At 49.6% G+C, this 12,374-nt stretch overlaps 1 protein-coding gene across 2 annotated transcripts; it reads left to right on the top strand.

Annotated features, from left to right (window-relative positions):
• The first annotated feature begins 2,125 nt into the window (after positions 1-2,125).
• On the top strand, positions 2,126-11,901 carry DVL3 (dishevelled segment polarity protein 3). 2 transcript variants are annotated; one of them, XM_006869798.1, is made up of 14 exons: positions 2,126-2,194; positions 2,654-2,775; positions 2,898-3,007; positions 3,200-3,335; positions 3,514-3,607; positions 3,819-3,888; positions 4,729-4,868; positions 5,024-5,100; positions 5,203-5,270; positions 5,415-5,564; positions 6,106-6,237; positions 6,400-6,567; positions 10,988-11,203; positions 11,299-11,901. In XM_006869798.1, exons 2-14 carry the CDS (start codon positions 2,729-2,731, stop codon positions 11,733-11,735), a joined length of 1,845 nt encoding a protein of 614 aa, XP_006869860.1. In that variant the 5' UTR covers positions 2,126-2,194; positions 2,654-2,728; the 3' UTR covers positions 11,736-11,901. The 2 variants fall into 2 exon arrangements, with proteins under 2 accessions (XP_006869860.1, XP_006869861.1); XM_006869799.1 differs by having other exon boundaries at positions 5,466-5,564; positions 11,299-11,850.
• Positions 11,902-12,374: the final 473 nt, after the last annotated feature.

Genomic DNA, 12,374 nt, shown 5'->3' with positions numbered 1-12,374 from the left:
GTTTCATACTGCTCACTGTGAGATTAGCAGCCTGATTCGTAACCACTACGCTACCAGAGCTCATTAAAAAAGAAGAATATGGACCCTGTGAAAATATGAGAAAGTTAATAACTAGTTTTTATCGAATACCTGGCCTGTGCTAGGCATTAACCAATCTCATTTACCAGGAAGAGGCAAAGGCTTGGAAAACATAAGTAACTTCTGTAAGATGAAAGAGCTAATAAGTGGCAGAATTGGAATTTGAAGTCAGATTTGTCCACTTCCACTTGTGTGTGTGTGTGTGTGTGCATGCTTGTGTAAGTGATAGGGAACCCTGAACCATTCAGCTCCCCGATTATAGGGTGAGGCCTCTTTGAGGCCCCCCAAGGCTGCCAGCTTATTGCTGTGAGTCAGCAGAGCTACGGCGACCTGTCAGTGACCCCCAGAAAGAGAAAACATCTGTAACATTGTGCTGTGAGGTGGGGCCTACTGAAAGGGGTGAGGGGGGACTCTAGCCATTGCCCACCTCTGTGAGACCTTCCCAAAGCAGATCACACAGAATCCTTGTCATGTGGCCACACATCTCTCTCCTTTTTTAGCTATGGGCAGCCTGCAAGTGTGGAGTTCCCTGTGGTCAGACTGGCTGGTGGGTCTGAGCTACCTCTTTGTCCTAATTCTCAGATTTTCTGCCATGGCTGGCCTGAGCAGGATGGTTTGGGCTGCTTTCTTGGGGGTCATGGTGAGGTTGGAAATGGTGGTGGAACCAGAGCTGGATGGGAGGGAGTAGGGCAGGCTCAGTCTGAGAACTTGGCTGCGAGTACAAGAATGTGAGCATCACAGGAGCCAAGCACATTCTCAGTTCTGGGCAGAAGTTGCTCTAAGAACAAGGGAGAACTGAGCTTCCCAGCCTCCTTTCTTGCTTTCTGTCGTCTGTTCTCTGCTCAGAACTCCAGGCATGTATCATCCCATTGCTCTTGATCACATATCCTCAGCTCTCTGCTCCTGGGTATTTGACACAATCTAGGAGGCATCCTCAAACTTTTCCATTTTCTTCCCTGGTCCCAAATCATATAGTCTGTGCCTGATTTCTTACCCTGCTGCATATCCCAGGTCAAACTATGGGCCCATGACTGCATCTCACTTCCCATTACCCCACAGGACTCTCCCTTCATCACCCCACACTCCACACAGACCCCATACTTCTGTCAGCTTACAGGATAGAATGTGGAAGACAGTGGAAAGGATACACGTTTAGAGTCAGATAAACCTGGGGTTGAATTCCAGTTCTAATGTCTTCTAGTACTCTGACCTTAGATGAGCCTCTAAATATTTGCTTCCCTATTCATAAAGTGAGGATCATATTTTATTCTTCATGAGGCTGATGTGAAGATTGTAAATTGTGGTCCAGCTTGGGTGGTAAGATGGTATCCCAGGTAAAAATACAAGCTTTGGAGCCAGGCTGGCCAGGACTGAAATTCCAGCTCCTCACTTCCTAGTGGTGTTGGTGTGACTGGAGGTGAATTACTTAACCCGCTGTGGCTTCATTTCCCCACTCACGCCTACCTTATAGAATTGTTGTATTATACAAATGAACAATACGAGTAAGGTGCTAGCATAGTGGGTGGCTTGGCCTATAATACAGGCTCAATAAATGAGAGCCATTGTTACTATTAATCATCACTATGGCCTGTGGAAGATGTTCCATGAATACCTTCTCCCTTTCCTGCCCTAATTCCCTGAACTCCTCTTCCATACCTCTCAGAAGGATGACTGAGAAGGAAAAGTCAGAGGAGAAGAGAGTCCAGGAGAGATGTGTTGGGGAGGGGATTCTGGAGATCCTGGGGAGTGGGTGTACTCAAGGGGAACAGCAGTTTGTCAGTGATCATTTGCAAGCCCCTGATGTTGGAGAGGAAGCCCCAGAAAGATAGCTGGCCTGGGCAGGGTTAGGGTCTTACTGATAATGCTGGAAAGCTGTCCGAGGGTCACCTCCACCCCTGCTCCCATTTGTATAGGCTCCTGCTAGTGGTTTGAGTCTCAATTGGGGGTGGAAGAGTCGCTAAGAATTGAGATTGTGAGGACACCTCCATTTCTACCCCAGAAAGCTCTTTTTGAATGGCTCCTCCCCGCCCCCTCACTTCCCTGCAGAGTGGTGAAGGAGGAGATCTCTGACGACAATGCCAAGCTGCCCTGCTTCAATGGCCGGGTGGTGTCCTGGGTAAGGAGCCCTCCCCGGCTTTGCCTTCACCTACTTCCCTCTGGGGGTTGGAGGGAGGAAAGGTTCGCTGAGACTGTAGCTGGGTCCTGGATGATTTTCTGCTCAGTATCTGGATTTTTCTTTCGTCTTCTAACAAACTTGTTCCCACTCCCCAGACCCTATAGCCTCAGTGCAAAAAGGAAGAGCGGTAGGTGGAGGGGAAAGGTAGAGACAGAACCACACAATGGGCACAAAATGCTCCATAAACGCTTTGGCTCAGGATCCCCCCTGGCACTTGCCTTAGATTACTAACCCTGTGCTCCACCCCAATCCTGCTCACTAACCCAACATTAGGGCGGGTCCTCACCTCAGCTGCTTCCGTCTCCCCAGGCAACCCCCTCATGCCCCACAAGAAACCAACTATCCCCTTTCTCTCTACTGTCCCTGTATCATACTATCTATGTATTTCCTCCCCATTAGCTGGTATCAGCTGAGGGCTCTCACCCAGAGCCAGCGCCTTTCTGTGCAGACAACCCTTCCGAGCTGCCACCACCCATGGAGCGCACAGGAGGCATTGGGGACTCCCGGCCCCCATCCTTCCAGTGAGTGTGACCTGAGGGTGGAGAGGACCCATGGGGGAGGGCCTCATCAGCTCAGTTCAGGGCTGGGGGAGGGAGCCCCCAGCCTACCCCCTCCCCCACCAAGTCCTCTCTCTTCCCTGCAGCCCTCATGCTGGTGGGGGCAGCCAGGAGAATCTGGACAATGACACAGAAACGGACTCCTTGGTGTCTGCCCAGAGGGAGCGACCACGCAGGAGGGACGGCCCTGAGCACAGTGCGTCTTTCCTGAGCCCAGCCTGCCCCAGCCCCACAATTCCCACAGCTTCCACTCAGTTCCTTGTCTCTTTGCTCTTACTGCCTGAGCTCTGGATACTTCTAGCCCCATTGCAGCCCTGGGCCTGCCCCCTCTCTGCCCCTCCCTCCTTTATCGGATACTGTTTGAACCCAGCTGCCTACACCCCTGCAGCAACCCGGATAAATGGAACTTCAAAGGGGGAGCGGCGGCGAGAACCAGGGGGTTATGATAGTTCATCCACCCTTATGAGCAGCGAGTTGGAGACCACCAGCTTCTTTGATTCAGACGAGGATGACTCCACCAGCAGGTGGGGCTTTAGTTTCATGGGTACTCTGGGGCAGGTGACCCCCTGAGGAGCCCTGAACCCTGAGGAGGCTGGGTCCCCAGGAGGGCTGTGGGCTTTGTGCTAGGGCCCTGGGCCCTGCAGTGCCTCTTGTGGGGCAGTGCTGGGCCAGCCTGGTGGGGAACGACTGTGGGCCCCATAGGTTCAGCAGCTCCACGGAGCAGAGCAGTGCCTCACGCCTGATGAGAAGACACAAGCGGCGGCGGCGAAAGCAGAAGGTTTCACGGATTGAGCGGGTATGGGCCTGGGACGCTAGGGATAGGTGGGAGCAGACTGTGAGCCCAGCCCAGACAGGGCCAGGGCTTGTTCTCCCCTAGATCTCTTCCCCTCGGCTCAGTGTGTAGAACCTTGAAGCCTGGGTGCCAAGGGCTCACCTTGAAGCGCTAGTTGGGAACAGTGAGTTCCAACAAGCCCCCACCTACTACTCAGGGCCTCTGTCTCTTCTAGTCCTCATCCTTCAGCAGTATCACGGACTCCACGATGTCACTCAACATCATCACAGTCACACTCAACATGGGTGAGTCTATTGAAACAATACTCTGAAGAACCTACTGTTTGTCAGGTACTGGGAAAACTCAAGAAGCTCAGAGAGGCATGTATTATATCCTCTGCCTTCAAGGATCTGTCTACAAAACCAGAAACTGATCATTTCAGTATCTGGTAATCAGTGCTCCGACAGATGAGCACAGAGAGCTGCTGAAGCCGTGAATGGCATCAGGGAAGGCTGGCTGGAGGAAGTGATTCTGGAGTATGTTACACCACACCCACCTTCTCATCACAATTCAGCTATTGTATCCTTGTTTTCTGAGTGATGCTTTAGGTGCCCACTTAGGAGACAATTGGGTGTGGTAGAAAGAGCCCTAATTTTGGAATTTAAATCTGAGTTTGAATCCTGGCTCTGATACTTGCTGGCTTAGAAAAGTAATTTTAAATACCGGAACCTCAGTTATCTGCTCTGTAAAATGAGACTAAAAGTCCCTACCTCACAGCCAGCGAAGATTAAATGGAGCACACCTAGTGTGGTGCTGCGGGTTAATGCGCTAGACTGAAAAGTCAGTTTGAACTGCAAAGTCAGCAGTTCAAGCTCAGCAAGTGCTCCTCGGAAACCCTATACAGGGTTATTATGGGTCAGAACCAACTCATTGGCACTTAAAAACAACAGTGTTTGAGTATACTTAACAGAATACCCAATTCAGGGTTCAATAAATGCCTGTTCTCGTCCCTTTCTACTTCTTTTATACTTAAAAAAGAAATAATCAAAAAACTGTTGCCAGTCATAGAGACCTTATTTTCTATAATGGGTAGGAATTTGGGTAGGAACCTTGCTTCCTTCTCAAGGTCTTGTTACTCCTTGTAGAAAAGTATAACTTCTTGGGCATCTCCATTGTGGGCCAAAGCAACGAGCGTGGTGATGGAGGCATCTACATCGGCTCTATAATGAAGGGTGGGGCCGTGGCTGCTGATGGCCGCATCGAACCAGGAGATATGCTCTTACAGGTACCATTGCCCACACTGAGTGGTGGTGTGAATAGGGAATGTCCCACCGCTGTGTCTTACTCATGCAGCGGCTCCTCCTTACTGAGGGAATGACTCTTTGATCCACAAAGCACAGCTCCCCCAACCCTTTAAGCTTAGTCACATGTCCTTCCCAGGTAAATGAGATCAACTTTGAGAACATGAGTAATGACGACGCAGTCCGGGTATTGCGTGAGATTGTGCACAAACCAGGGTATGGATGGACATTGAAGAGGAGGGGGCAGGAATTTCTGGCTGAGGAAAGGGGCTTTGGCCTCCACACATCCTGCCCTCACTAGGGACACCTTGCTTTCAGGCCCATCACCCTGACTGTAGCCAAGTGCTGGGACCCAAGTCCACGTGGTTGCTTCACACTGCCCAGAAGTAAGTAGAGGGGGACTCAAGTTGGTACTTGGCATATGTGAGCTCTGTCTTTCTTTTCTCAGTCACCCTGAACTCCCCCACCTACCCTGTGGGGCCCAGCAGCGAGCAGGGTGAGCAGCCTGTGACTCTTCGTCCTTTCTGAAGGTGAACCTATCCGGCCCATTGACCCGGCAGCCTGGGTCTCCCACACTGCAGCCATGACTGGCACCTTCCCTGCCTACGGCATGAGCCCCTCCCTGAGCACCATCACCTCCACCAGCTCCTCCATCACCAGCTCCATCCCTGACACAGAACGTGAGTGTCCAGCCTGGCAGGTAGGGCTGGGAGGCAAAAACTGTAGGGGCTTACACAGAGGCTCTTGCTAGAGTTTCAGAGGAACCTGGGGTGGGGACTCTGTTCATTCCAGCTCACTCACACTGCAGTTTCCTCAGTAGACACCTCAACACTTATTAAGTAGTGTTGGCTTCGGAACTTATGTTGAATACCCAGGGAGCCTCAGTTTCCTCTTGTAAAATAAATGATATTCATTTTACCAGGTTCTTAGGAGGTTTAATAAAAGAAATAGTGAAATCACAACGTATGACATAAAGGAGGTATTCAATGAACAGCTTCCTCTTTTATTATCATAACACACACACATACATACTGTGAAAGCACTTTACATTATTGAATTCTCTCTTCAAACATCTTGTGAAGTAGCTATGGTAGGGGAACTTACTGTCCAAGTAGTTAGCAATTTGCCTAGCATTAATGCCATCATTTTTAGGTATGCAAACTCTTGTATATCTTATCCAAAGTCCCCTTTGGCTTCACTATTCTGCTTCCCACCCCCCAGGCCTAGATGACTTCCACCTGTCCATCCACAGTGACATGGCTGCCATTGTAAAAGCCATGGCCTCCCCGGAATCCGGACTGGAGGTCCGTGACCGCATGTGGCTCAAGATTACCATCCCCAATGCTTTCATTGGTGAGAGTGTCCCCTTAGAGGGTGAAGGATGGAGGTGGGGAGTGATAAGGTGGGGCAGGCTGGGGGCCCAACGATTCTGGAACCAGTCCCAGCCTCATGGCTTCTGTGAGGCTCAGTGAACCCAAGTCAGGTGGGCCTCTCAAGTGACAGCATTGCCTCCAGGCTCAGATGTGGTGGACTGGCTGTACCACAACGTGGAAGGCTTCACTGACCGGCGGGAGGCCCGAAAATATGCCAGCAATCTGCTGAAAGCAGGTTTCATCCGCCACACTGTCAACAAGATCACCTTCTCTGAGCAATGCTACTACATCTTCGGTGACCTCTGCGGCAGTATGTGCCTCCGCCATCTCCTTATCCTGTCTCCTGTCTGGGAGTGGGGAGGTGCCCAGGGAACCTGCATGCAGGGGCAGCAGAGTGGGGGGCCCAGCTCATGACCTGAGAGTTATACAGTGAAAGCAGAGTCCGGTCCAGCTTCTTCATCTGCCCTATGTTCCCCTCTTGGGGCTGGCATTTTTGAAGTGCTGGCCACCATGCTGGTTACTATAAAGCACTGTCTTATTCAATATTCCCAACCTTCTCCCTAAAGGTAGAGCTGAGGTCCGTGTTCCCAGATGATGAAACCGAGACCTGTAGATGTTACATAGTCTGCCCCAGGTCTCACCCTGTGCTCTCCCTCCACTCCCTTGTATGTGGTGCTAAAGAAACTTTGTCTCAGCAAGGCCAGAGTTCCTACCCTTGGCCTCTAGCTAGGTTCCCAGTACCAACCAGGTTCCACCAGGACAGGACCTAGGGCAGGCTGGAGACCCCAAGTTCACAGCCTCCTCGAACCCCTGAGGGGGTGTAATGTGGCAGAACAAAGGTGGAGAAGCTGTAGGACAAGGTTGCAGAAGACTCTGCCAACTAAACCCAGGAGTTTGATCCCTAGAGAATGCACAGCCAATGAGGGTTTCTTAAGCAGGACTGGTGCACAGGGAACCTTCCTTCTCCTTAGAAGCCTGAAGACACCTCTTGGAGTGGGGAGTCTCCAAAGACAGAACAGCTTTGCTCAGGGCTGGAAACTGAGACCCATTTTCTCTAAGTCCCAAAGTTCTGACTAAAGTATAAAGATTAACTCTTGAAATACTTCAGTTAGGTTCTGTGAGCTAGATTGGCTGTTCCTGAAGATCAGAATTCCCTGGGTAGAGGGGTGAGTCCCTCGCTCTCAACATTTCCACCTTCTCCCACAGAGAAGCGATATTGTTGTTGTTAGGTACCGTTGAGTCACTTCCAACTCATAGCAACCCTATGCACAACAGAACGAAACACTACCTAGTCCTGTGCCATCCTTAGAATTGTTATGTTTGAGCCCATTGTTGCTGCCACTTTGTCTGCCCATCTTGTGTGAGGGTATCTTCCTCTTTTTCAGTAACACTCCACTTTTACCAAGATGATGTCTTTCTCCAGGGACTGATCCCTTTTGACAACATGTCTCACCATCCTGGCTTCTAAACAGCATTCTGGTTATACTTCTAAAACAGATTTGTTTGTTCTTCTGGTAGTCCATAGTACTTTCAAAATTCTTCACTAACACAATAATTAAATACACCAATTCTTCTGTAGTTTTCCTTATTCGTTGTCCAACTTTCATATGCATATAAGGAGATTGAAAATACCATAGCTTGGGTCAAGCATACCTTAGTCCTTAAACTGTTATCTCTGCTCTTTCAACACTTGTAAAAAGTCTTTTGCTGATTTGCCTAATGCAGTACTTCATTTGATTTCTTGACCGCTGCTTCCATGAATGTTAATTGTGGACCCAAGCAAAATGAAGTCTTTGGTAACTTCATTCTTTTCTCAGTTTATCATGATGTGTTTTATTGGTCAAGTGGTGAAGATTTGGTTTTGTTTTTTTTTTTTTTTTTACATTGAGGTGCAATCTATGCTGAAGACTGTAGTCTTTGATATTCATCAGTATTTCAAGTTCTCTTTGCTTTCAGCAAGCAAGGTTGTGTCATCTGTATTTCACAGGTAGTTAATGAGTCTTTCTTCAATCTTGATGCCATATTCTTCTTCATATAATCCAGTTTCTTGGATTATTTGCTCACATACAGATTGAATAAGTATTGTAAAAGAATACAACCTTGGAGTATACCTTTCCTAATTTTAAACTATTCAGGATTCCCTCATTCTGTTTGAACGACTGCCTGTTGGTCTCTGTAAAGGTCCCTCATGAGAACAATTAAGTTCTAGAATACCCATTGTTTGCAATGTTATCCTTAGTTTGTTATGATCCACACAGCCAAATGCTTTTGCATAGTCAATGAAGTACAAAGAAACATCTTTGTGATATTCTCTGCTTTTAGTCAAGATCCATCATCAAGGTTTCAGAATTTCTCTATCATCTCTTCCCAGACAGTGTAGTCAGTTTGATTCCTGTGTACTCCATCTGCTGAGGTCCACATGTATAGTTACTCTTTATGTTGTTGAAAAAGGTTGCAATGAGTAAGTTACTAGTCTAATAAAATTCATTCATGCAATCTCCAGCATCATTTCTATCACCAGGACTATATTTTCCAACTACTGAACCTCCAGCAGAGATAGATATACAGAATTTTAGACTGTTCAGTCTAACTCCACCCTTACTGTGTGTACATGGGTAAGAGACACAGCTTCTCGGTGCCTTCGTTTCTTGATCTGTAAGATCTGCCATTGTAGAACTCACCTCATAGGGCTGTTTTGAGGATAATATAATTTTGAATACAGTGTTCAGCCCAAAATAAGTGTCTTTAAACCTTGCCGTTGTTGATGTATTTGATGTACATTTTTTTCTTTGCATTTCAATTTCTGTGAAATTGGGTCACATCTTTCACTCAATCAATAAGCCTCTTAGAGTCCATGATATATGGTTATTGTTATCATTGATATTGTCATCACTAACAGAAGTCAACCTTGGCCCTAAGCCTCCAGGGACATATAGTTTCTCAGGGAAGCTATGGTTTTCGCTCAGGAAACATTGTTCCTTTCTTGAAGCCTCCTGGGTCTCTCTCATCCATAGACCAAGGACACCAAAGGTCCTGCTCAGGAAGATGCTGACAGAATAGGTCTTTTTCTTTTCGTTGGCCATGATTTCTTTAGCTGGAACTATGATAGTTACTCTCCTCAGGACAACAGTCTGAAGGCTGAAGTAGTCACCAGCTCTTTGGGCATCCTTCTCACCCTCCCCCACAAACTAGGTAGGGCCTCTTAGAAAGATGATGGCTGGCCAACTCCACAAGTTGCCTCAGCCCCTTCATAATCCCTTCTGACCTCTGCTGCTCTGGAAGACTGGTCTGGCTCCTCTCAGGGTTTAGAAGAAAGAGCTTATCCTACAGGTCAATTATGACGGGTTTTCAAAACATTTGTGGAAAAATTCCATTTTTTCAACAAACGTTTTGAATCCCCCTCATATAGTTCCCTTGGGGCTCTGAGACTTGCTACAGATGGTGTGTGAGCAAGGGATGTCCCAGGCAGGTCCTAGTGGCTCCTTGTGCCCTTCATACTCTAGCATTTGAGGACAGACTTGCCCTTAAGCCTTGCACGGTCTTCTTAGGGGAGTCAGAGTCATGAAATAAGTGAGACAAATACAATGAAGAGCCAGGCATGTCTGGGAATGGGGTGGAGAGTACAAATGAGGAGCCATGGTTCTCTCTTTCAACTACCACCACTACCAGATAAGGGAGAAGGGCTACATTTTGCCCTGTTCCTAACTAATGACTTCATCAAGACAGTAAGAAGAAGCAAAGCCATACTTCAGCTTCTGTTTTGGCTATAGTTGGGAGTTAACCTCAGGTTGGTCATTTAACCTCTCATTTCCTCATTTGGAAAACATGTGCCTAATACCTTTCTTGGACTTCTGGTGTGGCACTGTGGGATTAGCACTGGACTGCAAACCACAAAGTCGGCGTTTCAAACGCACTAGCTACTCCTTAGAAACTCTCTACATGGTCGCTATGAGTCGGAACCAACTTGATGGCACTTAACAATAGTAACAACAATAGCTGTATGACCAGGCTTTGGGAAACCATTTGCATGAGATACAGTGCTTTATCTTGTGTCTCACAGGAGTCCCTGGTAATGGTTAAGCACTTGGCTGCTAAGCAAAAGGTTGGGGGTTCAAACTCGCCGGCTGCACTCTGCTCCATGGGATTAAAGGAGAAAGCTATTTCTGTAAAGATTTCTAGCCTTGGAAACCCCATGGGGGCAGTTCTGCTCTGTCCCATAGGGTCGATAGAAGTCAACCAGTTTAGATTTTTTAGACAGTGTGCCGAATGAAATGTAAGTGGCTGTCTAGTATTTCAACTTTTCACATCTCCAACCTCTTATCCTCTGAGTGAAGACAAAGAAAAGAGCCAGAATTTTACCCCTTCTTCTAGCCCACTAAGCAAGGAGGAGAAAGTGCCAGAAGCTTGGTGAGGACTTCCAAGGTCTTGGGAGTTTGGTTCCAGGATTTGGCCTAGAGTCTGAAATGGTGACTGAGGACCTCCCTGAAGCAGATTTCCCCTAGGGCTGTGTCTCCCTTCCCAGCATCTCGGGGGTGGCAAAGGGGCCTGAAGGAAGGATGAGATCCTTGGTCGGTGTCCCTTCCCATTCTGACCAGAACCTGCCAGTGCTCTGTTGTCATCCAAAGTCTACCCACTTGACCTAGGCTAGAAAGCCCTCTTCTATCCTGATTAAGGGGTATGGTAGCAGGGGATAGACTCTGCTCACCCAGTCTTCCCCTTCCCCTCCCCAGACATGGCCAACCTGTCCCTCCATGACCATGACGGTTCCAGTGGCGCCTCCGACCAAGACACACTGGCCCCTTTGCCGCACCCTGGGGCCGCTCCTTGGCCCATGGCCTTCCCTTACCAGTACCCACCTCCCCCACACCCCTACAACCCACACCCTGGATTCCCAGAGCTGGGCTACAGCTATGGTGGGGGCAGCGCCAGTAGCCAGCACAGTGAAGGTAAGTCAGAGGGAAACCACAGAGCAGGGAGGACGATGGACTTGCCGCAAGCTCTGAATGCCCTCCACCCCGTTGTCCCTGCTCGTCCCCTACAGGCAGTCGGAGCAGCGGTTCTAACCGCAGTGGCAGTGACAGGCGGAAGGAGAAGGACCCGAAGGCTGGGGACTCGAAGTCGGGTGGCAGCGGCAGTGAGTCGGACCACACGACACGCAGCAGCCTGCGGGGACCGCGGGAGCGGGCACCCAGCGAGCGCTCAGGCCCAGCAGCCAGTGAACACAGCCACCGCAGCCACCACTCTCTGGCCAGCAGCCTGCGCAGCCACCACACGCACCCGAGCTACGGGCCCCCCGGCGTGCCCCCGCTCTATGGCCCCCCAATGCTGATGATGCCCCCGCCGCCTACGGCCATGGGGCCCCCAGGGGCCCCCCCAGGCCGCGACCTGGCCTCTGTGCCCCCTGAACTGACCGCCAGCAGACAGTCCTTCCGCATGGCCATGGGAAACCCCAGTGAGTTCTTTGTGGATGTGATGTGAGCAGGGCCCTTCCCCCACTTCCATCTTACCCTTACCCCAGCCGCCTGAGTCCCTCTCACCACCCGTCTTTTTTTACTTTGTCTGGTACCTGAAAGGGCAATAAACGGAACTAAATCCAGGGGCGCACTGAGCGCGGGGCGCACCCACCAACTGCCTCTGCATCCCCTAACCTGCCTCTGGCCACGGTTTGTGCCCTATGTCCACTAACCGCTATGCAGGATTCCGCAGGATTCTGCAGTCACCAAGTTGACTAGACTTGCTGGTGCTGCCCTTAACCTACCCCCCCCGCGCCTTTCCCATCCTCCTGCCGACACACTTTAGATGCTAACCCTATCAGTGTCCTTGGAAGCCTGCCGAATCCCTCATGCCCTTTCCTCCCTCAGTTCCCTTTCACCATTATTGCAGCTGTATCATCTCTCTCTTAACCTCACCGCCCCCAAGCATGTGTGCAAATCTCTTGACTTGGTCCAACAACATTGCTTCCCTCCCCTCTGCCCCCAAATTCACTGCATCTGACCCTCTAACTGTCCCATTGCCTGCTGCCTCAGTCCTCACAACCTAGAGCTGCAGCCATTTCGAGTAAAGTTCCCTGCCTGCGCCCAGCCCTGTCCAGAAGCCCCGAGGGCCCTTAAGTTGCCT

Source organism: Chrysochloris asiatica, unplaced genomic scaffold (assembly GCF_000296735.1).
Source record: "Chrysochloris asiatica unplaced genomic scaffold, ChrAsi1.0 scaffold00135, whole genome shotgun sequence".
In the NCBI taxonomy this organism is placed as follows: Eukaryota; Metazoa; Chordata; class Mammalia; order Afrosoricida; family Chrysochloridae; genus Chrysochloris; species Chrysochloris asiatica.
Note: the sequence above shows the minus strand (reverse complement) of the source record. Positions and strands in the feature narration are given on the sequence as shown.

Excerpts from the sequence above, each read along its gene's own strand:
- DVL3 (XM_006869798.1), top strand. The coding sequence starts at position 2,729 with ATGGAGCGCACAGGAGGCATTGGGGACTCCCGGCCCCCATCCTTCCA. Across the intron at positions 5,101-5,202 it reads GAGATTGTGCACAAACCAGG|GCCCATCACCCTGACTGTAG; the intron begins GTATGGATGGAC and ends CCTTGCTTTCAG. Across the intron at positions 6,238-6,399 it reads CATCCCCAATGCTTTCATTG|GCTCAGATGTGGTGGACTGG; the intron begins GTGAGAGTGTCC and ends CATTGCCTCCAG.